Here is a 26,780-nt window from a genome sequence, read left to right on the forward strand (position 1 = left end):
TGGTTGGGGTTGAGATCAATCCTAGCATCTGAGAAATCCTTTGTGGATTGGTTTTGGTTTTATAATTCCCATTACTGTGTACACTCTTGTTAAAACTACTCATTTTGTGAAGTTACGCAAATCTCCCTTCAATATTGGAGGGATAAAATTTTCCTATTCCTACTTGTTGTTCTACTCTAGCTAGTAACAACTAATAATAACACAAAATAACCTTTTTAATGTTAAATAAAGAAGGTTTACAGTTTTTAGAAAATAGTAATTTTTGAGATCTGTGTAAGTCGTTCATGTTTCATGTAGGGGAAAATTCAAGCAAAAGAGTAAAAGACCAGGACACAAACAGAAGAAACAGATACGTGGAGTTCACATTTAAAGTTCAGTCACAGATCCTTAAACATGGCCACTTGTAACAGTTTAAGTGATTTTAAATGATTTAAGTGGTACTACATAAACAATTCAATTATACTAAGTAATTACAGCTGTAACAGCCTCTTTCTCATTCTGTAAACTTTGGATGATGGTTATCAATTTTTTTATTATTATTTCCCCTCCCCCAAGCCCTTTTCACTCCCCTGCTGAGTTACACGCTTTTTGCTGCTCATGTCCTTAAATTTACCATTTTGTTCCCGATTTCCTTTGCCTGACAGATCAGATGGATGCCTGTGGTCATACTGAGACCCGTACCGCACATAATCCCAAGCATGAGCAGGCTTTCTGTATATACTCACCGTTTAGAGTTTCGGTGCTGTTGTTCAATATGCCATGGCATACTTAATGTATGCAAACTGCACCAAGTTCAGTTTAAAACATGGCAGCAGAATGCGATTGTGCTCATGCCCACTTTTTTGCATTATATGGTTTAAAAACTTAGAAATACGGGATCTGCATTGAGACCCATCTCATTTTAGATGGGCTATGAATCTAAATAGTCCATTTTCAATGAAATTCTGTAGCAGTTGAACTACAAAATGGTCTGAATTTTCACTTCTCCCTCACATAGCCTAAAACACTTCTGAAGGACGCCTATGTCCTGCCCTTCTGTATAGGGGGGCTGGATTAGTAATTTGAGATGTCAGAATAGGATGTGCTCCCAAGGAGAGAAGTGGCTGAATCTGCTCCTAAATTAGTATCATGTACAGTATGTCCTAAAAACTGTTTTGCAGGTACAGCTGCCTCCATTGTCCATCATAATCAGACTGAAACACACTCGTCCAGAGGTTTTTCATGTATGGTTAAGAGTGTTATTTTCTAGGGTCCAAGGTTCAGAAGTGGGTGACTTACTTTCTTCCTCTCTTACAGTTCGAGATGAGGGCTGTATTTATCCTTGCTGCTTCCCCTGCACTATCACCTCCACCCTAGATCTGCTAATTGTTTTCGAGCCATAGGTGTTCTTTATGTGAGCATGCAAATACTACCTTGTAAACAACAGAAAATCCATGTTTCTGCTCAAATATTAAAGATGCTCAGTCTCTTAAAGTAGCATGTGTGGTATTCCACTAAATAGTAGCGTTTCTACTACAGAGGGCGTTGTTTTTAACCACATTAAAAGGTTTCTCTTCCCAGCCATTGTTTGATAGATTCAACAAAAACTTTAGAACCCAGGGGTGCTACCAAATTTCATTTCTCCTTGGCTTGTATCTAGAGTTCTAACCAAGTTCTAACCAAGATTTGTTCCAGTTCCTTATTACACTAAAACTTAACTGAAATTCCTGTCACTTGCGTGCTTTCTTTGGAAGAAAGTAAATGCTAAAGCTTCAGGAAGTTACTATTATAACTTAAAGGATTTCTTTACAATTCTACAGTAAAACTGTAGTTTTCAGAGTTTAAAAAGCTTGAAAATTTTAACTTAAATTCTGTACAAAATAAAACTGAAAGTCTTGGGTTTTTAAGGAATACAATGATGCATAGCATTTCTGAGAGGCTTGCTAGTGACTTCATATATGACATTCCATTGTAAATTGAAATTTTATGATAAATTCTTGCATTTCTTTAAAACAGTCACTCCAAAACATTTTCAAGTGTTGCTTAGCATCACTTACCTTTAATAGAAATGACTACGTGGAATAGAGTCAGTACATGTATTTAGACCTTTCTTTTTAAATTAAAGTTTTATAACATTTTGCCAGTTAGATAAATCACAACAGAAAGTTAATGCTCTTTGCATATACTCCTTGGTTATGAAGAGTCAAATATATGTCTACTTGCGGTCTGTTTTATTTTCTTCCTAGAGAGTTGTACTTTTGTTAAACTGTCTGAAATTAGCAGCAATGATATTTTTATGTACACATCTGTGTACATGTAAATGTACACTCAACCACTGAGTCACATATTTTCTATTAAAACTGTCATTTTCCACCACCCTAAACCCTTTGAAATTAAGAGTTCTAAAATTTACTGCAGTATTTGTTACAAACAAGAAAAAAAAATGTACGGGTCAATCACATAATATCTGTCCTTCACTCCTCTCTCAAGACCTGTCTTCCTAGGTTGGGAGTAAAAGAATGTAGGAACTATGCATAATGAGAAGGTTGAAAAGAGAGAGTGCAGTTGAGGAGCACAACTTGTATCCAACAGTGATGCTGAGGTTCTCGATTAGATGCACACATTTAGCTTAGTTGTAAAGCATCCAAAAATTGTGCTGATGTTGAGCGCATAATTAATTTTCAGTACTGAACAACTGATTATGTACTCATCTTTCTCCCTCATACTCAGCTACTGAGAAACTGCTGCTACTAAATGTCTTCTAAATTCATCACAGTTAATTCATAACTCCTATTTCAAAAGTCAAAAATGAAAATACATGAGAGCTTATAAAAATTCATTCAACTAGAATAAGTGATTCCATTGTCATCTTAGTTAATGGACTGAAAGGTTAGAAAATAGAGTGCTAGTTACTGTTAATCAAAGTAAAGAAACTCAGCATTGTAAGTCTTCAGAAAATTCTATTTTCTGTACATTGTGTACATTGTGTACATTCTGTACAGGTATTCTATGTCTGTACATTGCAGCCTCTAATATGTGTGATTTTGTATGCAATCATTTTCCAATACTTGGCCACCAAAAAAATCTATATTTACTTTTCATTTATCGATTGAACAAGTAGCAATTTTAGCTGGATTTTAACTCCCATTTTTAGCATTAATAGTTGCTAATTTCAGTGTTTTTTCTATCTCAAAGTATTCACAAACATGTTCAAACATTCCACAAGATGATAAAGGAATATCAACTTGGTCATAGAATCTGATCAGCTGGAGACGAGCTTGGGAACATATTGATAAACATATATATTGATTGTAGCAATTCATGCTTCTGTAACAAAGTGAAATGAAATTTGAACTTTCTACAAAGCAGCACCTAAAAATTCACTTGAAAAACATGAGTCTTAAATTGAGTACAATGTTGTTTAGTTTCTGTCGCTTTACAACTTAGTTTGCCCAGGGAGGTGGTGGAGTCACCATCCCTGAATGTGTTTGAGTCATTTATAGAATCATAGAATCGTAGAATCTTCATGGTTGGAAAGGACCTTTGAGATCATCGAGTCCAACCATACACACACACACACCCATTAAAAAAAAAAAAAAAAAAAAAACAAAAAAACACAAACAAACAACCTACACTCTCTGCCACTAGAGCATGCCCTGAAGTGCCACATCTAGACGTTTCTTAAACACCTCCCAGGGATGGTGACTCAACCACCTCCCTGGGCAGACTGTTCCAGTGCCTGACCACTCTTGCAGTAAAGTAATTCTTCCTAATATCTAATCTAAACCTCCCCTGCTGCAACTTCAGACCAGAAATTCCTCTGGTCCTGTCATTATTCACCTGGGAGAAGAGGCCAACACCCACCTCTCTACAACCTCCTTTCAGGTAGTTGTAGGGGGCAATGAGGTCTCCCCTCAGCCTCCTCTTCTCCAAGCTAAACATGCCCAGCTCCCTCAGCCTCTCCTCATATGACCTGGTCTCCAGACCCCTCACCAGCCTGGTAGCTCTCCTCTGGACACGCTCCAGCACTTCAATGTCCCTCTTGTACAGAGGGGCCCAGAACTGAACACAGCACTCGAGGTGAGGCCTCACCAGTGCCGAGTACAGAGGCACGATCACTTCCCTGCTCCTGCTGGCCACGCTATTCCTGATGCAAGCCAGAATGCTGTTGGCCTTCTTGGCCACCTGGGCACACTGCTGGCTCATGTTAAGCTGGCCATCCACCAGCACCCCCAGGTCCTTTTCTGCCAGGCAGCTCTCCAGCCACTCTTCCCCAAGCACGTAGCGTTTAGCTGTGGTGTTAGGGGATATGGTGTAGGGGAGAACTTTGTAGAATGGGGTTGATGGTTGGACTCGATCCCAAGGGTCTTTTCCAACCTAAATGATTCTATAGGCAATATAGTTTTGGTATAGCTTATTAATGAAGATTCATCAGGCATGCTTCTTCTCCACTTTGTCACTGAACTAATACAAGCATGAAGTAAGAAATAGAAGAAAGCAGTCACGCTGCATGCTACACTGAAAAAAACGTAAGAAAATGTGCCGTTATGCCTTGCAAATTAAATTCGATTTTTTTTTTACCTCTTATCAAAAAGTGATAAAACTTATGCAGTGATTGTAGTTTAGTGCTCTGGGAAAGCCTCATCTTTTCATGAGTTTCATGTATGAGAAAGGACTTTGTACAATTTTCAGTTCAGGTGTACAGCTTACTGTATGAATTCTATTAGTTAGGAGGTTTGCTAATGACTGGCAGATGACTGCTTCTAATCTTTAGGTGGTTCCTGTGGTATTTTTTTCCCCTGATATTTCTCTGAATTTTTATTTCATTAAGAATTAGGTACAATAAAAATGCAGTGAGGTAAATCACACTTAAATACTAAAAAAACCACAAAATTCTTTCTGAAAATAGCTACCTAATTGAAATGTTTTCATATTCAGGTGGAATTGCTCACATATTTGACTAGATGGCTCATTATCTGTTCTGAACACAAGTTGATTTTATTTTATATTTTTTTCATATAGGTTTAAGCTATAATATCCTCAACTGAGTTGTAAACGTGTTCTAGAAATACTCCTTTTTGTGAAGCTGAGGGAAAAAAACATCTATTTATCACACCTTGCAGGACGTTTGAGTAATATACCGTTCTCATCTTTTTCAGATCTGGTTTGCTTTTGTCAATGGGTTTTCTGGACAAATTCTTTTTGAAAGATGGTGTATTGGTCTCTACAACGTGGTAAGATGATTTGTGCGTTCTCAGTTTGAAAATAACTATTTTCAGCCATAATCATGAAAGTTTCTTGAGTAAGCAATCTAAGGAATTCCTCACCTCTAAAGTTTTGCATTATGTTTGTTGTTTTTTGTTTGTTTTTTTTTTGTAATCCACCTACTAGATGTTCACAGCAATGCCTCCACTAACTCTTGGAATATTTGAGAGATCCTGTCGAAAAGAAAACATGCTGAAATATCCAGAGTTATACAAGACTTCCCAAAATGCACTGGACTTTAATACTAAGGTAGATAAACAATGAAATAAAATTAAAGCAGAAATTAATAGGAATTCAGTGTAGTTATCCTTTTGGTTCTGTGCTGCTCATAGTTAAAAGTTGAGGGGATTTTTATTATTACTATTTCCAGTTGTCTACTTGTCTTTGAATGGTGCAAATAACGCTTATCCTTTTTTAGCAAGTACGGAAGCCTTTATTCTTTTTTTTCTTTTTTTTTTTCTCTCTGATGGTAATAAAGCTGTCTTCTACAGGCAGAAGTGATTAGATCTCTCTGTCTCTGGGCTGTATGTATTGGTACTGTTATGTGGAAATGGATTACTGAAGCCTGTGGACAAGTGTTGCAGAGGACAATAAGAACTGTCATTAGATTTGTAGAGGGAGGTACTTGGTACTGTTCTATGTCAATTTGGACATGTGATTCTATGGTTTAATTTTGAGTTTGGGGAAAAAAATACTGGGAGACAGTTAAGAATTGTCAGGATGGATCAAAAGAAGTCTCAGGCTACTTTAGGTGGAAAACAGGTGACATTCATCTTGGAGAGACTAGCACAAGTAGTAGTAAAGCAATGTATGACTCTAAATATATACAAAATACACAATTTCTACAGACATAAATATTCTCTATTAAAAAACCTTAGTAAAACTTTTTCTTCAATCTGCAGTTTCATGAGTGCCATGATGTTTGTAAGAATCCCTTCTCTTGATTCTTCTCCTTGATTTTTCTAAATATAATTGGGACATTTCAAGTAATGTCTTTGTATGTTGAACTTGGGGGCATTTTCAGTCTGTCATTGAATTAACAATGCCTGCATGTGATGGTCTGTAGTAGATGCATGGAACTGATACAGCAGACTTAGCTCTGTGCCACTTGGGCTGTAAAACTGGAGTACTCCTATGTATATAGAATTATTTGTCTAAACTATCTTTGTTCACTGAAGCATATGAGATTTTTCTCCTTCACTTCATCCCTTCACACAAAAAAAACCCTAAAAATTGTTAGGAAACTAGGGGAAATATTGTTTCTTTTTCACTGTGAATGCTTTACAAATATAAGACCTTTCATGATCCATTAATACAGACACTTTCGTGTTGTGGTAGTTTTAATGCAATAATGTAAGTCATGAGTTGTATTTTTTAAATTATAAGTCTATAATATAATTTTTATTATTGCGCAGATGTATTGTGGACTTCATTGGAAGTTCTGTAGCTATTCCCATACGACACTTGTCACAAGTAAACATCTACAAACTTCCCAGCTACAAAATTCCCAGCTATATAAGTTGAATAGTTGGTGGTAAAGATTTGGAAACATTACTGCCTTGAATGTAGATGCAGATGTTTGTTATGGTAAAAGGGATCAAAGGTTATGAGGTCGTGACAGAGGTTAAAGGATTAGCATGTGACAATAAGAATTGGTCAGGAAAATGGAAAAGTAGAACTAATTTTTCTTGCACCCACCTGTGCTTTCTGTCAAATAAAAACTTCTGGTAATGACATAGCAAGAAGGAGAGACAAAGGTTAATGAGTAGCACAAGTTCAAATGTGCAAAGTATTGGAGTGTAAATTGGATCATACAACCCAGTGTAGTTGTATAATCTAACAAAAGACTTTAGGACATTGTGGAAAACGTGAGGCAGGCAACTTAATTGCAGTTGCTTGAACACCTTAACACTGATAATACACATCAGTTAGTTACAATAAAGGCTGTGATTGTCAAAAGCGTTGTTAATGAAAAAACATGGTTACTATCCTGATGGATTATGTATTTTTGATTAAGTCTTTATACAATGTATTATGGAAAGCCTCAATAGGTTGTTTATGCTTAAACTTAATACAGGTCTTTTCAAAAGGCATATTTTACAAATGAAAATAAGTTTGAAGGTAAAATTTGAATTATTTAGCAAGTACATTAAAGGAGGTTTAATATGATGAAGCTGAGCACTTCAAGAATGGAGCATGTAAGGAGAAGTCTAAGGAAGATACTTTTATTTGTCCAGTTTTAATTCCTTTATATGTGGAAATATGTAGGTAGGTATATGTAAAACTCTGATTTTGATTGTTCTGCTCTCCAAATTTCTTATTACACAAAATGTAAATTATAAAAGCTAAAGTCCTTTTTAATTCCCGACTTAGAGTGTAGCGCTTGTTCCAGTTGTCTGGTTTAGTTTAATTTTTCTGATGATATTCCCATATGTATTCATTTTAATTTCCCTTCTGATTTGAAATTAAAAGGAGGAGATAATACACACTTTTTTTCAAAACATAAAAATAAACAAATGACCCATGAAGAGCTAAGAGGCAGAAAGTGCCTGTCAGTTATATTACTTCACAGTGGTGGCCTGACAGAAACACATTTTGTGAGTCTAACACACAGATAAAAAGAGAGGTCAGGGTTCACAGAGCTAGTTTATTGCAAATGGTTCTCATGGATTTTCTGTTTTCCTTTAGGTTTTCTGGGTTCATTGTTTAAATGGCCTCTTCCACTCATTCATTCTATTTTGGTTTCCACTAAAAGCCCTCCAGCACGGTAAGTATTATGAAAAATAAAAATATAAATGTTGAAAAGTGCTAAATATCTAAATTTCTTCTTTTTTTTTATTTTAGGAAAGCTTTATAAAAACTAAAAGTTTTGTGTGATTAAATTTCAAGATACCATTTCTGGAACTAGAGCAAATGCAGTATATTTAAAATGTTTTATTTAAAATCTGTATAAAGTAGGAGTAATACGAAGTACATATGCATGCAACTGTATAAATAAGTTTGAAGTAAACTGAAACGAGATGGAGAAAAAAAGGTTGCTATGTAATTATGCTATTTTTTTTATAGAATACACTACCATGGTAAATACCTATGAGTTCCTAAGTCACTGCTGTCCCTTGCATTGTCTCTTAGATTTTGTAAGCTTTTACTGCCGATGTTCATACCTTCTCTCCTGTTACTTCAGGGACATACTAAGCCATTAGTTTATGTCTGTATGAGCCGGTTTATGACAGAGGAAACTGGGACATCTTGGACGGCTCAGTCCTGTCTTCTAGTTCAAGTTGTATGTGCAGCTGAAAGAAAGGTGCACACACACCTGTATGTGCACCAGTTCCAGAAAGGAACGGAATGGCTGGGAGGAAAGCTGTATTAATTAGAGGAAACTTCAAAGTACTGCTTCCCGTTTGTGGGAACGTTTGTGTGTATCGGAGCTCTCATAGGGGTAGGGTTTTGTTTCGCTTCCACTTTGTGGGGAGCAAAAAAAAGCACGTACCCTGCAGCTTTTCTGTAGAATTAGTAGTCTTCTCAGTTTCCCTGATACAGCCAAGCAGTCTGCCCTGGCGTAGGGGACAGAAATATTCTCATGGCCGTTTTGGAACTGTTGAGACTAGTTAGTGAGGTGGTCACAGCTGCTTGTGCCTGAAAAGGTTAAGGGGAAAACTTCTTGCAGAGTATTTTGTTCTCGCTGACTTCTGATGAGTAAGGGGAGGTAGGTAGCAACCTGTTTTCTCTGAAAGGCCACTGGATGTGAGTTCAGTGGCAGCGGTTTGCATTGGAGAGGTTTACACAGCCCAGGAGGAAAGAGGTCCCAAAGTGTCAATGCATACTCTAAAACCACAACCTCAAATCCAAACCAAAATCCCCGTTCAAAGCTGTACAGTCTGTGTGAGAGATTTATGCATGAAATGATGGAGAAGTGTTTAATGAGTATATGTGGTGAAGCAGAATAAATATTGTTCGTGTGTGAATGGCAAAGCTGAGGCACTTGCATGAGCACTTGTGAGAGCACTGTAGCACAAGCCTCCTCGGCTCGCAGCCCCTGGGCTAGAACTGACCTGCTGGCAAGTCTGAACAAATTGTCTTCTGTCTTCCTCTTTCATGCCTAGAGAAAGGCCAGGTGAGCAAGGGGAGCAGAAATAGGACCTGGGGATTGTGTACATGGTGGATGCTATAACCAGTACTTGCCATGGGTCCAGCAGGTGCACAGAGTTCTGCATGAAGGCGAAATGAACGCAGGATGGGAGCTGCTGTTAATTAAATCTCTGATGGCTATTTGTGTAAAGAGGAAATGGAAATAATGCTATTAGTTTCCTAGGGAGGAGCTGATGAATGCCAAAGAGATCCACCAGAGAGAGGAACTTCTGAGAACAGGTCTCAGACTTCACATTCTCTTAGCAAAGGGGCGCAGAAGGATCCTGGGACATGAAAGGAAGAATGGGAAGGATGGGGGATAGCTCAGCTTTGTGCATAACGGTGCTGAGTCCCAGCACTCTGACTGATGAGAGCAGACTTAGCTGCCAGCCTGTTCCTCTGTTTTATCTTCATTATGCTCTTTACGGCTAGGTATATATTGTTAAGCACTAGAGTGCATGTTTGAGCAGGTATTTATTAGAACATTGCAAATCAAATCTTGAAGATCATGAAAATCTCTCAGAGCTCACAGTGATCCTTTTCTTTGAGCGTTTTCTACTGTTTACTCTTCAGTCTCACTTGTCCACCTCTTTCTTGTCTGTAAGTGGAAACATTCAAACTGCCTGCATTGTAGTAGTAGAGTCTACCAAGAAATATACTATCAGAGAATAGGTATGGGTTTGTAAGAATTGTTTGTCAGAATTTTTTGCATGGGACCTAACCATTGTACGGTACACAAAATTTCCATGTACTGTCATGTGCATATGAAAAGCGCCAAGGACATAAATCTTCACAGAAGCTTCTTCTGATGCAGCTTTGTCAACTAACAGTAAATGGCAGAAGCCAAACTTACATATACAAGTAGATCCATGAACTGCTTCCCCTTTTGTATAACCTCTAAAGTGAGACATGGTTTCAGCTTTATTTTCCGGCTTCCAGAGCTTTTGTAGTCCTTTGTGTTGTGCTAGTCTGTTGTGCTAGTAACTGGGGAAGTGCCAGGAATGCAGTCGGTATTACTAGACCTAAGGGGACAGCCGCTGTGAGCTCCTCATCTTGGAATGGGAGAGGGCTAGGTTAAGGAGAACTATTTGCAAGCATTTTTATTCTAATCTTTTGTGTGAACTTTCACCTGCTGTTTCTTCCAGAATATAAATAAATAGATCTCTTTTTTTTTTTTTTTCTGTGATAAACTGGCCTCACAGGTCCAGTAAAGAAAGGAGTGACTCTTCATCCACAACTAAAATGAATTTAATTTCAAGCATGTGTAAAGGTGATATGAAGGCTGGAAAAACACTCAACAGAAATATGAAAACACACTTAATTAGCAGCACTTAATATACCATATGCTATCTGAGAATAGTGGAAAAATAAGTGTTTTCAACTATAGAACGTTTTTATCAGCTTGTCACCTTTCTCTGGCGAGCCCAGTCAGGACTTTTAAACCCATCCCCATGTCCACCAAAACAAACCAAAACACCTTTATTCTTCTCTTTCCCCATGTCTAGATAGTTCAGTTGTGTGGTGTCCCATGTCTGCCAAGAACTTTCACAGAACTGGGATCAGAAAAGCCTGTGCTCTAGCAATAGTCACAAAAATACGTTCTGTTAAATAAGCATAAATGCACTACTTCAGAATTCTGAACTTAAGAACCACAATAGATGTGATTTTTATGCGAACGCATCTCTCTTCAGGGCACTGAACCTGTGCATAAATGCTGCATGTGTATGTGCATATGTGCAAAATGAATATGAATTTATATGAATCCACAGATTTGAGTTGGGTAAATTCTGAAAATGTGTTTATAACAAGCATCTCAAGAACTGAAATTGAGTATATTTGAATCTCAGAAATATGGATAGAAGCAAAGATAAGTTTCTATACCCAAAATATCCAGAATCAGTGAAAATCTGACTCTCTAAGCTTGCTGTTTACTTACATGTTACTATCAAGGTATACTATAGCTGTTATATTTCATACTTTTCTGAAGGTAAGATACTGTATCTCTGAACTTAAAAGTCACTCTAATTGAATTATTACTGAATACAATATTATTGTTATATGATGTTACAAAAAGCTCCTATTTCTAGGATAATTCCTGAAGTCACTGAAAGTTTTAAAGGAGTAAAAATTATAAAAGTCATAGATCTCTACTGTTCAATGCAGTTCAACATGAAATCTGCTGTTAGCACAGCACACAAAAGTGCTACCATCTCTTTTGTACAAAAAATAAAATTTTTATATATGTATATTGCTATTGTGGATATTTAATGTTTAAATGTTCTATCACTATTTCCTTCTCCAGGTACCGTATTCGGCAATGGTAAAACTTCAGATTACCTGCTCCTGGGAAACACTGTGTACACTGTAAGTCTTGCTGCAGCTATCTAAGTGCGCTATCAGCTGACTGTCTATATTGGCTTTATCTTTAACTCTTAAATAAGAGATGTGGTTTTATTATTATTTATAATGCTCTACTTAGAGTACAAGAATAAGAAATGGCGCTTTAATGACTCTTTGAGATGCTTTGAAGTGCATTTTGCGTTCTAATTCCAGTCTTTAAAACAAAGCAGTTTAATAAAAGATGCAGAAGATACATCTGTCCTTTACTGGAGACTGTCTGTTTTTTAAATAATGGGAACTGTAATTCCCTAATTAGCACGCTCATTAATTTAAGGTAAGTTTCTGCATTGGAGAAATCCCAGGTTATTGGATATGGAACTGGTTTGTGGACTTGTGAAGATACAATTCTGTTCTTCCTCTCAATTTATCCTGGGGCCTTGAAAGAGAGATAGAGACACATGGAACCAGGGTTTGTGGGATGCCCACATCAGTTTGGAGAGAACCACACTGCCAGAATTACACCTGACCCACACTTAACAGTAATCTTCTGTTGCTCTCATAGCTATTAGTCACTATTGTGGGGTTTTTTTTTCTTCTAGTCTTTTATCTCCTAGAATAAATTAATGAAGTTAAATATCTGTTTCTCACTTGCTGGGGACCTTAAAGATCATCTTGTTCCAACCCCCCTGCCCTGGGCAGGGACACCTCCCACTAGACCAGGCTGCTCAAAGCCTCATCCAGCCTGGCCTTGAACACTTCCAGGGATGGGGCATCCACAGCTTCTCTGGGCAACCTGTTCCAGTGTCTTGCCACCCTTACAGTAAAGAATTTCTTCCTAATATCTAATCTAAACCTTCCCTCTTTTTGTTTCAAACCGTTACCCTTCATCCTATCACTACACTCCCTGATGGAGTCCCTCCCCATCTTTCCTGTAGGTACTGAAAGGCTGTGACAAGGTCTCCCTGGAGCCTTCTCTTCTCCAGGCTGAACAACCCCAGCTCTCTTAGCCTTTTTTCATGGGAGAGGTGCTCCTTCTGATCATTTTTGTGGCCCTCCTCTAAACTCTCTCCAGCAGATCCATGTCCTTCTTATGTTGGGGGCCCCAGAGCTGGACGCAGTACTCCAGGTGGGGTCTCACCAGAGCGGAGCAGAGGGGCAGAATCCCCTCTCTCGCCCTGCTGGCCACGCTGCTTTTGTTGCAGCCCAGGATGCAGTTGACTTTCTGGGCTGTGAGCGCACATTGACGGGTCATGTTGAGCTTCTCATCCACCAACACCCCCAAGTCCTTCTCCTCAGGGTTACTGTCAATCGATTCTCTGCCCAGCCTGTGTTTGTGCTTGGAATTGCCCTGACCCACGTGCAGTACCTTGCACTGGGTCATGTTGAACTTCATCAATGTTACCCAATAGATGAGTTTTCCAAGATCTCTCTTAGAAGCAAAATTGTGCATGTGCATACTCTCCTCTGTTCTTCAACGTTAAGAGTTCGATTAATTTTTCAACTCTCTGTTGTTGGCAAAAAAAAAAAAAAGAAATTAATTCTTCCATCAAAATAAGGGGGCATTAATACGAACAGAAAGTCACATCAGAATTTATTTCCTTAGGGAATAGGGAAACATCATAACTGAAATAAAGGGAAAGTAGTATAGAATATGTTGTAGTTCTTTGAGAATGTAGCTACTGTCAACATCTCCTGTGTACGAGAGAACATTTTGAATAGTGTTTTCTGCTCAACCAACCAGACAGGGTAAAGAGCATAAAGTACTGAGTGAGCACAGCCCATTCTGTGTATTTCCTACTGCTGTGGCAGTTAAAATAAAATTTCTTCTGCCAGTCTGTACATGGACTTTAAAATTATTCTTTCTGGCACATTGAAAAATCGTTTGTTCACACATTCTCTTAAAAGTGTATTTGCTGTACACTTCCCTTTCCCTGTTCCAAAGGACAAGCACAGCATGTTTTGTCAGCGGTGGTTACATATGGTCATGCAATCTATCATATGATGAACTCATCTCCATTAGGGATGGATGGAATATCCTGGGTAAGTGTTTTCTGTGCAAGTCTTAATAAAATTAAGATGTAAGGTCACAGTCGTTACCATAGCTCAGTCCTGACAGAAGTAGTTCAACTGACCCAGGTCTATTTGTATTATGATCTCATAACACCGAGCAGTGTTTAGAAGTCAGTCATTTATGTGAATGTCACTGCTTCCCCCAGTATTGATAAATGCTTCATAAGAGTATCCACCAGAACCTCCTGTTGTTCTAAGTGAAACAGGTTCTTCTTGGGGAGAGGTTTTCTGCACTGGGTTTTCACCCTATCTACAAGTGTTTCATTGTTTACTGCACTTAGAAGTTGCAACCTTGCTCAGTACAGCTGAAGCTTATTTTATGAACTGTATGTATGTTATGTGTGTATACGTGTGTGTGTGTGTATATATATACACACACACACGAGTTGCATAACTTCACCTATCCTAGTACCTAAACCAAGTTTTCTCGTAGCATCTCCTTTTCTGTGATTGCTCTAAAAGTATCCTTTGTGTTGCCCATCATTTTGTGGAGTGAGTTAGCACTGTACATGTTAAACACAATTATTAAACATACTGCTGCAGTTAACAGCTGAAGTTCATTCCTGAAGTGATCTCAGAACTTCATCCTACCCAGTCTTTGCTCCGTGCTTCCTTCCAAAAGAAGGACTTGGCTTCCAGGACTTCCAGACTTGGCACCAGGAGAAAACAAGTTACATGCTGTATTAAGAGTTACTGGATTACACTAGGTCCTGTGGAGCCGAATGTTCGAAAAGTGCTGTCGTTTAGATTGTCGCCCGTGAGTTGATGGATAAGTCTTGAAATCTTACTGTTCTGCAGAACATCTGAGTATCATCTGTGACATCAGCTGACTCAAAAACATCAAAGACAGATTTGCAGCAATGTTTTCCACCACCTTCAGAAATTAGTTAATTTCTGATAACTTTCAGTATAGTAACCTGGAGCTGCTCATTACTGTTTGTCAAGCTGTACCCATAAATGATAAAACAGAGGTCACAGTGTAATTGTTCTATCACCTTCTGCAACGAGTTTTCAACAAGGAGACCTGAAACTTCACCATCTTGAGAGGCTAATTGCTTGACCTGCAGAATGGCCAAGAATTTCCCAAGAAAACATTATTTCACCATTAAATAAGTCTAGACAATCTGCTTTTTCATTTGTTCTCCAGATTCTCTACTTTCCCTCACTTCAAATTGAAAATCTGGGGAGGGATGGGGGTTGCAATTGATGTATTGCTGTTCTTGCACAGGAATTCAAGGAGGTCTGGAGTACACATGAAGATCTGAGAGACTTTCAAAATTGGGGGGTGAGGGTGGATTTTGAAGATTTAAAAAAAAAAAAAAAAAATCTGTACGTGTGAAGTGATGTGCACTGACAGTTGTCAGTCATTGTCTTGAAATAACAAAATCAAAAAGCTAAGGTACTTCTCATTCTTCCCGCTTCTTTTCATCTGTTTTTAGGAAGTCTACATTCATCTCTTGTGCAAAAATCAATAGCAAAAGGATTCAGAAATTAATACAGTTTCTTTGGATCTACAAAGCCGGGAATGTGCACTGATTCATATCATGTCCTGGAATTATTTCTTCAAACATAAATTTCAAATAAGACTAGAGTGCCATGAAAATATTTGTGTGAGCGTTCTTGAGAGGTCTTTTTAAAAGAAGCTCAGTGCTTTATACAGAATTCCAGTTTCATTTCTTGTTTCCTGCGTAGGATTCAGTGAGCTATTGTTAGTTTGGATCAAGGGGAGGAGGGAGAAATAAAACCCAAATACTTCAGTAAGCCACTGTGCGTAGTTGGTAACTTTGTGAGGGGAATCAGTTTAGATGCAAGGAGGGTGTATATTCACATAGTCTGTGTCTCCTTTTGTAGAGACCTGCAGTGTTTGTTTTGTGTATTCATTTTGTCTGTGCAATGAGAATTACTGATCTGATCCTAAAGAAGGATGTTTTTCTTACGACTGACTCAAAAGTAGCAAGCAAGTGTACTAGATGAGAAGTATTTTTTTTTTTTGGCCAGAATTTATTTTTTTCACTCATCCAAATACAGCACCAGAACTGGATAGAATAAGTAAATTATAACACTCATCGTGGTCCTTAATTTTCTTCTAATTAGATTTCACACATGTTTTAGATAATGGAATTGTGGCACTGGGATTTTTTTTGTCCTTAATGCAGCAATAGTTGAAATAGGAGATTCCAGAATTACAAGCATAAACTTACAGCTAGGTTGAAAGCTTTCTGGCAGGATTTGTATCCTTCTGTGCACCAGACATAGTGAAAGACTTGTCAAATATATTTAACCAGTTATTTTCAACTTCTGATTGAAGTAAATTTCTTCTGAGTTTCTGAGGCTCCTTGAAGTTCAACCACAGACAAACTTACTTTACATCATTGCTGCCAACCTGGTCAACAAACAAGTTTAAACTACAGCTGTTACAGTTGGAGTTTGGTCTTTGTGACTCAGTTTTTCAAGTCTCATGTTCTTCAGATTGCATATAAAGCAAAACTTGTGATACATGTTCACACGAGTTACAAAACGTAATAACTATTTCTTTGCTAAACAGCACACTTGTTTGTGTGAATTTCAAGGGAAGGAGATAAACAGTTTTCCTGAATCAACTAGTTCTTGCTGTGGGATTATAAACTTTCTACTTCTGCTCATCTCTAAATTGAAGTGGAGTATATCCTACAGGACAATAACATGACATTTTCAGTGACTGCTCTATAAAGAGAGTAAATATAAGAACAGAGTAAAAAATGAGAGGGAAGAATGAAAATGACATAAGACTCATTCAATCTGTTATTTTGTATGCAGAACATAGGTCTTGGGCTGCCAACATTTAACTCTTTGGCTTTTTAGGGTTGTGCAAAGGTCATTCAATTACTAACAAAGTACTAATGACGTAAACAAAACTTTTTTCTTTCCCCTCCCCCTTTTTTTTTCAGACAGACTAGTGTAAGCTTGATCAATTGCAAGTTTTCAGCCCAGCATCTAGATCTTCTAAATCTGTCTTCATGTAGAAAGTAGTAGTCATCCTCCCCATAACTAGGGGGACTGCCTTCTCTACTGAAGTGGACTCCACTTCTCACAACCCTTTCTGTGTAAGCAAAATACCATCAGGAAAGAAGGTTATGACTCAGTAAGAGCCAGACTTGCAGAGTTCCAGGAGGCAAGGGAAATGTTTAAGACTTCTAATACAAAAGGAGAGTTTTCCAAATCAAATGAGTGGAGATTATTAATGGAAGCTAATCGTTCTCAGTGTTCAATTACTAGGTTATTACTGGAATGTATGTTTAAATCATCTAGTAGCATTTTGCTGTGGTCATTTTGAAGGGGCACTTAAACTTCAGATCTAAGCGCACACACTTACCAAAAAAAAGAGGAAAAATACAGCTAGCTGTGGTCTGGAAGAATTTCACTTTGGGGCCGCTGTATTTTTGGGGAGGAGATTCTATTAAAGCGGAAGGGCTTTTCCATAGCTTCTGCAGGTCCATAGAAATGATTGCTTTCTGCGTTATGAACTTTGGTTTGGATCCTATTGCACAGCTAGGTCCACTGACACACACAGTACTTTGTTGAGTATTATTAAGGAGCTCACATTTAAATTTAAGAGACTGATTATCCTTTCCCTTATTTCATTTGTGCAAGTAAACAAGAAGTATGAAAACCATTAAACTTTCTCTTCTGTTCTTCTGAAATTTTAACAAAACTAATCAATTCTGTATGTTAAGTAAGATTCCCATGTTAAATAAGAACCCTCTCTATCTTTCTTCTTTTTTTAAGTTTGTGGTTCTGACTGTGTGTTTGAAGGCTGGACTAGAGACCTCATATTGGACTTTGGTAAGCAAATGACTTTGCCATATTCTCAAATGTTCTATAAATTAGAGTGGGTGAATAATTGTATTATTTTCTTCTTATTTATTATATTAGGCCCTTACAGTTTTTCAGCCTGCCCCACAGTATCAAACTAAACTCTGGATGCTGTGTGGAAAGACAGAATATCCACGTATAAAAAATAATGTTGAATATTGAAAAGGAGGACATTGGGATAAGGCTTAAAGGAATCTTTAAACTAGAAAAATCAAGTTACTTGAACTGATTATAATTGAACTTAAATTGGCTTAAATGCAGTAATATTGATGCTGAAAGTATTGTCTTTCTTTAAGGAATAGCTAACTGAAGTAGCCAAGTTAAATTACTACAAGGCATGGAAAATTCATCCAATATGTCAGAATGACACTCTAAATACTAAGTAGCAAAAATCTTTTTTTATGTCATAATACATCTGTGATGATTGTACTGTTTTCTTTTTTTGTTTTAACAGTTCAGCCATATAGCTATCTGGGGCAGCATAGCACTTTGGGTAGTGTTTTTTGGAATCTACTCTTCTTTGTGGCCAGTCATTCCTATGGCACCTGATATGTCAGGAGAGGTAAAAGTATATTTTAACTAATATTCAAATGTGCGCAATGAATATTCTTGCAGTCTTTAGTACAATTATAGTCTGTGTTGGATCCTTCTGCTAACTAGAGGTGCGTAAGAGGGTTGCTTCTTCTATACCTTCAATGTGGTAGCCGTGTTTATATAAAACAGAATGAATTTTTACTCTTGTGAAAATGGAGCTCAACTAACAGGCTGTGATTATGTGGTCTAGTAAGGAAGAATAGACAGGTAAGCTGCTTTGCAGTTCTTTAGTAAGTTTTAATTTTCTAGAGAGAAGTCTTAACAAATTCAGAACTCAGAATTACAATGCTTATTTGGCTGGAGTTTTTTTATGATGAGGTAGCACAAGTAGTGCATTGGTTAAGGCTTTTTTCCTCTTCAATTTTACAAATTTGGTAAGTATTTGAATCTGTAAAATGCCTCAAAAAAATGGAGGTGCCGTATCATTGCATGAGCAGCTGCTTGTCCTGCAGACTTCTCCTTTTCTATTAATGTTCTGCTTGGAACGCACTATTGTACTGTATCTTTCATCTTTTGACAGAAGGTACTGCTTTTTCTTTCATTTATTATCCCGTTTGCGTAAACCTGCTCTGAATATTGCAAATGCGACTGAATCCATAAAAGAAGCTTAATTGCTGCCTGTGCTGATCAAACTGGGACTTCGGTCCCAAATTCTCAAAACCACTCAGTTCCTGAAACGTCTTTTCATACATACAAGTTTTGTATTAATTTCCCAAACACTAATGTCTGCTTCTGGGCATGGCCTGTACCTCCTGAGCTGAGAAGTTTGGTGCGCAGTCTCAGTGGGAATCAGAAACTGAGAATATCTGCTTGTTTCAGAAGGATACTCTTCTAATGGTTCTCAAAGCGTATCAACTAAATCAAGCCTTACACCAGTAAAAGAGTGCATGCCTTTAACTCCACTTCTGTGATATAATTCAGCAGTGTAAAAACTCATGCAGCATGTGGGAAATTTAGGTGCATCTCTCTCCTTCATTTCGAGGTAATTCAGACCCACAAATCTCACCTCCTGCATATAAGCAGTTATGGGAAAATTAGTATATAGGTGTTTATATAACTGTGACATCTTAATGGAAAGCACAAGGAATTAACTTAAGTACTTGGGCACCTAAGAAAAAAATGAATCTGAAATTACACAATTTCTTGCTGATTTTCCTCTCTATTATAACCGCCTACCCATGTATATATGTAGTTTTTATGTATTAACATGTTGCCTCCACTACTCAAAATTAATTATGTACATTGTACTAAATTAAAGTAATTGAAGCTATCATACTTCTGCATTTTTTAAATGTACTGTATTTTATAGAAGAAATATAATTTTTTTAATTTGTTGTTTTTATAGATTTTCTAAAAGCTTTATACATTGTTCTTTAAGAGAGAAGAACTTTATAGCAATAAAAGTGCACAGTGGGAGCAGCAGGGTGTGTTATACTTGGTATGACGTAAAAGTGACTACTGCACTGTTGAAATAACTGAATATTTTACTTAGTACCTGTTCAGTCTCTGAAATTTTTGTGAGCGAAAGATATTTTTGAAGGGAATGTAATTCCTACAAACTTGGAAAAACAGTTATTTGTAAAGAGGTGTAGCTGTCAACAAAAATAAATACTCGTGGGGTTTGAATTCAACGCGACACCAAAGTAGTCTGACTTACGAACCCAAAATTTATTTGTTTATTTATTTATTGTGATAAAACTGTATCTGTACTTGAAACAGCTGATCTTATTTTACTAGTGTGTTTGCTTATGCACCTGTATAGTAGCCTTAGATGTGTGTAGGTTCATGCAGTTGTTTGGAGGGTATTGTTGGGTGATGTCACGCTTGGTTTTGTTTTCTTTCAGAGAATGTAGTTAGAAGTCTGTAACATCAGAATAAAGTCTCCTAAACATCTCGTAGACCATAAAAGCTTATTTTAAAAGCTTTGGTCTGTCTTTTTGAGCTGTACTGTCTGTGGCTAAAAGTCCTGTCAACGAATACTGCAGCTCAGATTGAAAGCAGGATTTTGTTATGCTCTCCTGGAAGCCCCCCTGGCTGACCGGGTGGTCTCTGGCAGGGCAGGATTCACTGGGTTTCTCTGAAGCAAGTCCAGGCCTTCCATAAGTATTCAAACTGAAAGATTCACAAATTCAACTGTGGAAAAGATTGTGGTGTGATAGAAACAAATCCATATGGACATCTCTGCTTGCCTGTGCAAATACTACTTGTCTAATTTCTTCAAATGTGCGAGTCAGACTTGAAGACTTCATCCAAGTACATTTGGCAGAAATTAAATGAACAAGTCAAAAGCTGACCTCTACTTCTGTAGCTTTTTGTCTGTTTTACCTTGGCTTGATCTGATAAATTATGCTGAAGGGGATTTTTCAGGGGTGTTTTTTTCGAATGTGTTCATTAAAAATGCCCCTTTTTAATAAACTGTAGATTTATAAGGAGATTGAACCAACTATAATCCTTAAAAAGTTTAAATGTATTCTCTTTCAGCTCCTTAGCGCTGGTAACGAGAGTTCTACGTTACTAGGTTTATAGTCTCACCAGTCAGTATTCTTGATACAATATTCATCCAGCCATTCAGTCTTAACTAGATGATGATACCCGTCTTCTACAAACATCTGTTTCATGACTTTTTTTAGACAGAAAAGAACGTACTGAAACACTCCTAAGGATTCCATCTAACTTCTTCATATTCATGTCATGAAAATAATAAGGTCCTTGCTGCTTATTGCTGGTTCTGTTCCAAGAAAGTAAAATACTTAATAATCTTGAAGGGGAGAGAAAAAGCATATGGAGCTTATGGAAAACTCATTCATTGGATGCGGAGGAAAGGTTTCATCTAAATATTTCGAAACTCTCATGTTGGAGCACCAAAGCTAGCAGCCCGAAGTTAAATCATAAGAATTGTTGGTTTGTGTTCATCTCTTAGTATCAAAGCTTCACTTACTGAACAAGTACGTCACATATTTTTGCAAGTTTTCCCTGCTTTGTACACTAATTTTGTTTCCATCATTTTGTGTATCATTCCAATTGTAGAGAAGATAACTGAAGTTGGCTTTTACGTATGTGTTGCTCTATGTTAGTAATACAGAAGGAAAGATTACAGAACGCTGTGTTCTAAAAGAAAATTTAGTGAAAAGAAAAATGATGACTGACAGAGTGCCAGCAGTTTTGTTCATTATGTAGGCCACTCCCCTCCTTCTTCTTTGACATGTTCCTAATACTATAATCAAGTGTATTTTTCTTGCTCTCTCTTCTGCTCTGAATTTTACCAAAAAAGCCAAAGACCCCTTTGATCCAAAATGCCCTGTTGATCTAGAATGCTGAGGCACTTCTGCCATCAAGATCTTTGGTTTCTGGTCTTTCACGATTGCTACTCCCACGCTGGACCAACTTCTCCCAACTGTAGAGTACTGTTCCTCACCATGTGGGAACTAGATGGTACTCCCACATCCTATAAACAGTGGTAACTAGGCTGCCAAGTAGGTAGTGCAGCAGAAGGGTTGAAAGGTGTGACTTCTGGCTCACAGAAGCAGAGGTATCCTGGCACAAGTGTTCTCCTGGTATGAGTAACTGATAGTTACACAGCTGATATCTGTTAGGGACTGGCAACAGGCATCTGGTTGATAGTAGCTTTAGATAGATAGATGTTTCTTTAGTAAAATTCCGATAAAACCTTTAGAATCGACATTCAAACAAGAAACCAGTTACATTTTGTCAACCTTAAAACAGTTTCTATTCCAGTTTTTCTGCAGACACAGGCTAGAAGGAAAAATGGATGGAAAATGGGAGAGAAGCAACAGGATTTATGGAGCAGAAGAAAGTGGAAAAATAGGCCGTGAAACTGAAGATAGATATGCAATACAAAAGGGGTGTGATAACCTTAGTAGTTAACCATATAGTATCTATGACTAGTTCAGGTACTGGAGCAGGTGAACTTTAAGTTACGAGTCTTTTAGTAGTCTGAAACAAGACTTACAATTTTTATCATTAATTACGCTGAAGTTATTCTTTACTTTCATATTATTTTTGTTTGTACTTTAGACTCATTCATTGAAAATTTTTTTTCTTGAGTTTATTCTAAGAATTGGGGACTATATTCTAGTCTTAGAGATCCTAAAATAGTAGGAGTTCAAGTTTTATCTGCTTATAGCAAAGTATTAAAATACCTTTTCTACCAGGAGGATTTTGGTAGTACTTGCAAAACGTGATTTCTGTTGGAGGGAACTTGATGCACAGTGTGTGAGAGAGAAATGTGGAAAACATTTCCAAAATTTTCAGTGATTTTTATAACAACTTTGCAGTCTCAACATAGGCTTTATTACAGTACAGTGTTTATCGGCAGTGATGGTTATTCCTCTATTTATTGTCTGTCACTGCTGTCTAGAGTGGAAGCATCTGAATAACTATCTTTGCAGGTTAATTTTCTTAATATTTTACCTCTTAAAGTTGTGTTTTTAAGTATAGATGCATAAGAAAGGAAAAAAAATACTTCTTTGTAGGCATTTTTTGGTTAGATTTAACATCATTATGGAGAAGTGAGTCATACCATGGGACAGCTGTTTTGACCAACTACATGAAACAAGCTCCATTTAATTTCAAAAAAGGTGCCACTACAGACTAGAAGAACATTTTCATTGCAGACCTGAGTAAATCAACTGCACCTATGTTGTTGTCTGCTACATTGATATAACTGAAGTTGATACTTCTCTTTTATGTGTAACATTAACAGAGTAAGTGACATATACTTTCAGTATTTTTTAAACAAATTATATTATTTTCTCAGTTTAAACTATGTGGAGTTTTTATAAATATATGAAAGTAAATGCCAAGTCTCTTCATGTTTGATATTTACTTTGTAGGTGGTAACTTTTTTTGAGACTCTCCAATACACACAAAACTGTTCTGTGATGTTGAACAAAATGCATTTTAAATCTGTGATCCAGTGGATTACAAGGAGGCGTTTCCTGTTGTCCATGTTTTGTCATGTTGTGCATTATACCCACTTGAAAGAAATACATGATGTTGTGATTAAACCGTTATATGTTTTTATATCTGTGTAGTTCTCTTGCAATAATTGCATTAACTAATGAAGTCTCTATAACTTACCATGCTCATTAGAGTAGCTACCATTCGTGTGTCAGTAGGCCGTAAAGCTGCTCAAACCTTTCAATTAATGCTTCCATCCTTGCAATTCAAAAAGCTAATTTTCTTTTTAATGCCACTTTAAAAAAACAGATTGATTTTTAAAATTATAAAATAGATACATTTCTGGGTGGGTATGGTTACCTCTTTCTTGAATAAATATGGCTGTGATTTGAGTTGAAAACCAAATCGGGGAGGAGGGAAAAATAAGCCAACCTGTTGTATATTTCATACTGGTACAGCTCTTGACTCTTGGTTTTGTTACTGTTGTGTGCTCTGAGTTGTTAGGCCTTTTTTTTTTTTTTAATATGCCTACCTGATTAATAACTTAGCTTAAAATTATAACACTTACTGGAATAAGAAGTATGACATTGAGATTATAAACAAAAGTTCAGTATCTGAAGAAATTTTTAATTTATTGTGGTACTGTAGATAATGCACTGTAAAGTTCTCCAGAACACCATCTGTTTCTGCTCTGTCTGACCCAGGGGATCTATAAAACTACTGACGGAAATTGAAGTTAAGGAACGAGCATGTATTTTACAGAATTTTAGATCATTTGATTGAGGTTTGCAGAATCTTTGTGAAAAACAATAATACTCCTTGTTGGATGACTTAGCTGCACCACATAGGAAAGATGTATTAGAATATACTACGTTATCAGTATTAGTTTCTTAAATCTTGCTTCCCTCATTCTACATAACCTGCTTATATGGAATTGCGCTTGTTAAAATACTAGATATACATCCTTTAATCCCCTGATATTATTTTACACACTTTTACAAAAGTAGCTGTCCAGATACTTCAATCTCTAATGAACAGGTCTTATCTGGGGAGATATTTGTCTAAAGTCTGATCTGAAAGGGGGAATTTGTTTTAGTCTAGTGGAGAGCAAAGCCAATATTCAAGCTAGTATACAAAATCATTGAATGGTTGAGGTTGGAATGGACCTCTGGAGGTCACCTAGTCCAACACTCATGACACCTAGATAAAGTTGCCCAGGACCATATCCAGATGGCTTTTGAATATCGTCAGGAATGGGGCTCCACAGCCTCTGTGGCCAACCTGTGTCAGTGTTCAGTCACCCTCACAGTAAAAAAGTATTTCCTGATGTTCAGATGGAGCCTCCTATGTTTGCCTCTTGTCCTGTCACAGGGCACCACTGGAAAGAGCCCAGCTTTTTCATCTTTATACCCTCTCTTCCGGAATCTGCCTCAATTTGTAAGATCCCCCTTGAGCCTTCTGTAGGCTAGATAGTCCAACTCTCTCAGCCTTTCCTCTTGTGTGAGAGCTGCTCCAGGCCCTTCATCATCTTCATGGCCCTTCATTGGACTTGCTCCAGTATGTCCATGTCTCTTGTATTGGGGAGAACTGGCACCTCTGCAGGTGTGACCTCGTCAGTGCTGAGGAGGGAGGACCTCCCTTGACTTCTGCTGCCCATACTTTGTCTAATGAAACCAAAGATACCATTCACCTGCCTTGCTGCAAGGGCACATTGCTGGCTCATGTTCAACCTGTTGTTCACCAGGACTCCCAAGTCCTTTTCTGCAAAGCTGCTTTCCAGCTGGGTGGCCCCAGGGTGTACTGGTGCAGGGGGTTGTTCTTCTCCAGGTGCAGGAGTTTGCACTTCTTGTTGAACTTTATGAGGTTCCTGTCAGTCTTTTAAGGTCTCTCTGGATGGCAACACAACCCTCTGGTGCATCTGCCACTTCTTCCAGATTTGTGTCATTAGCAAACTTCCTGAGGGTACATTCTGACCCATCATTTAGATCTTTAATGAAGGTGTTGAACAGGACTGGCCGCCGTATTGACCCCTGAGGTATGCTGTTAGTTACTGGCCTCCAGCTAGAGTTTGTGCCACTGATCACCACCCTCTGGACCTGGCCATTCAGCTAGTTTTCAGTCTACCTCACTGTCTGTTCATCCAGCCCATTCATCAGCAGCTTCTCTGTGAGGATCTTCTGATTTATGCCCTGCTGTGGTGTTCCTCCAGCTGTAAAAGGTGCTATTAATGGATATTTGTCTCCTGCGTTTTTAGAAGACAAGTGTTATTAAAATAACTTTTGCAGAATACAGCATAATAAATAAATTTAAATAGTTGTATATTTAAGAAAATTGCTATGGTACTTTCCCTCAATATTAGCAGGGGGACTTATAAATAATGCACCTAAAACTTGAAAATTAATGATTCTCTTTAAGTTCTTCAGTGAAAGAAGTACTGTGCTATGCTTTTAAGGGAACCTGTCAGATAACTTGGTTGACAATCTGTATTTCTAAAAATTGCCTCAATCCCTATATGGTAAACAAATACTGAAGTCTCTCAGTTCTCATTTCATTATCACAAAACTTGTGGAAGAATAGCCGTTCTTCAGTGGCTAGTATCTGGGGTAGTTATGCTGAGTTAGCCAGTACTTTTTTTTAATTTTTTTTTTCCTGCCTCACTGCTTATTACCAATCTGGATTAAAATATTATCCCAAATATTTCATTTTGGGGGGAGTAATTAGTGTAGTACATTTTCAGCAAGGTACTATTGCTTATTGACAGAGGATGTTTGAAATACAGTTTTCAAGAACAGTGAAATAATTAAACAGTCAAATTCCGTACACATTCCTGCTGCAGTTATGCATACAATGACACTTAAAAGATGAATGATATTCAGCTGCCACCTTTCTCCCTAACAACTTTCTCTCCTGAGTAGCACAGTAGTGACGAATTACTTCAGTTCTTCACAAATTCCAGTGAAGCTCAGTGTTTTCTGTACTCGTTCCTGTTCCACCTATTGCAGTGCAGACAGCCCCTGACCTGGTAACAAACTCTGTCGAGCCACCAGAACTCATGTGCTCATCGTGGCTTTACATCTCCTTTGCCAGATACTATTTCTTATGTCATCTTTCGGTCGACTCGGATAGGTTCCCCTCTGCATCTTTTACTCTGAGGCAAAAGAGGACAGTCTAGCCTTTTCTTGCAGAATGACTAATATTTTCTGGTTGCTAGCATGATTAAAAGTAGTGTCATAAATCTCACCTTGCCAGTATTTTCTAGCTTGTCTAATTTCACATCGAGGCTGACTAATTCTCTTCAACTTTCTAAAGGGTTTTTTTTACCGTTAGTTCAAGTACAACCTTCTCAGCTAAAAGAACCTGCTTCTCTTCCTGATTCTTGAGGAAGCTTTTTTTTGTTTGTGTCATTCTCCTTTTCAGCTTTTTGAGGAAATTTCCAGGTACTCATATTTATCGTGAAGCCTTTTTTCTTTACTCTTTCCTTGCTTTTTATCTTTGAAAGCTCTTCCATCTCTGTTTCTGTCTGAAGTCAACAGAGATAGCAAGTGGTAATTTTTCTTCGTAAGAGGTATTGCTGGCACTGTGATTTATCGCTGGTTTGTTTGGGGGTTTTTTTCCAAATGTGAAATACC

At 37.6% G+C, this 26,780-nt stretch overlaps 1 protein-coding gene across 6 annotated transcripts in view; it reads left to right on the forward strand.

The window, feature by feature from the left end:
- Nucleotides 1–26,780, forward strand: part of ATP8A1 (ATPase phospholipid transporting 8A1) — a 127,505-nt gene that overhangs the window by 83,027 nt on the left and 17,698 nt on the right. For all 6 annotated transcript variants that reach the window (XM_054202209.1, XM_054202211.1, XM_054202210.1 and 3 more), the window contains 6 exons: nt 5,139–5,213; nt 5,371–5,493; nt 7,933–8,011; nt 11,678–11,739; nt 17,551–17,607; nt 18,092–18,199. In XM_054202209.1, the coding sequence (XP_054058184.1) occupies nt 5,139–5,213; nt 5,371–5,493; nt 7,933–8,011; nt 11,678–11,739; nt 17,551–17,607; nt 18,092–18,199 (504 nt within the window). The remainder of the gene's footprint in view (nt 1–5,138; nt 5,214–5,370; nt 5,494–7,932; nt 8,012–11,677; nt 11,740–17,550; nt 17,608–18,091; nt 18,200–26,780) is intronic.

This window comes from Rissa tridactyla, chromosome 5 (assembly GCF_028500815.1).
Source record: "Rissa tridactyla isolate bRisTri1 chromosome 5, bRisTri1.patW.cur.20221130, whole genome shotgun sequence".
NCBI classification, from domain to species: Eukaryota; Metazoa; Chordata; class Aves; order Charadriiformes; family Laridae; genus Rissa; species Rissa tridactyla.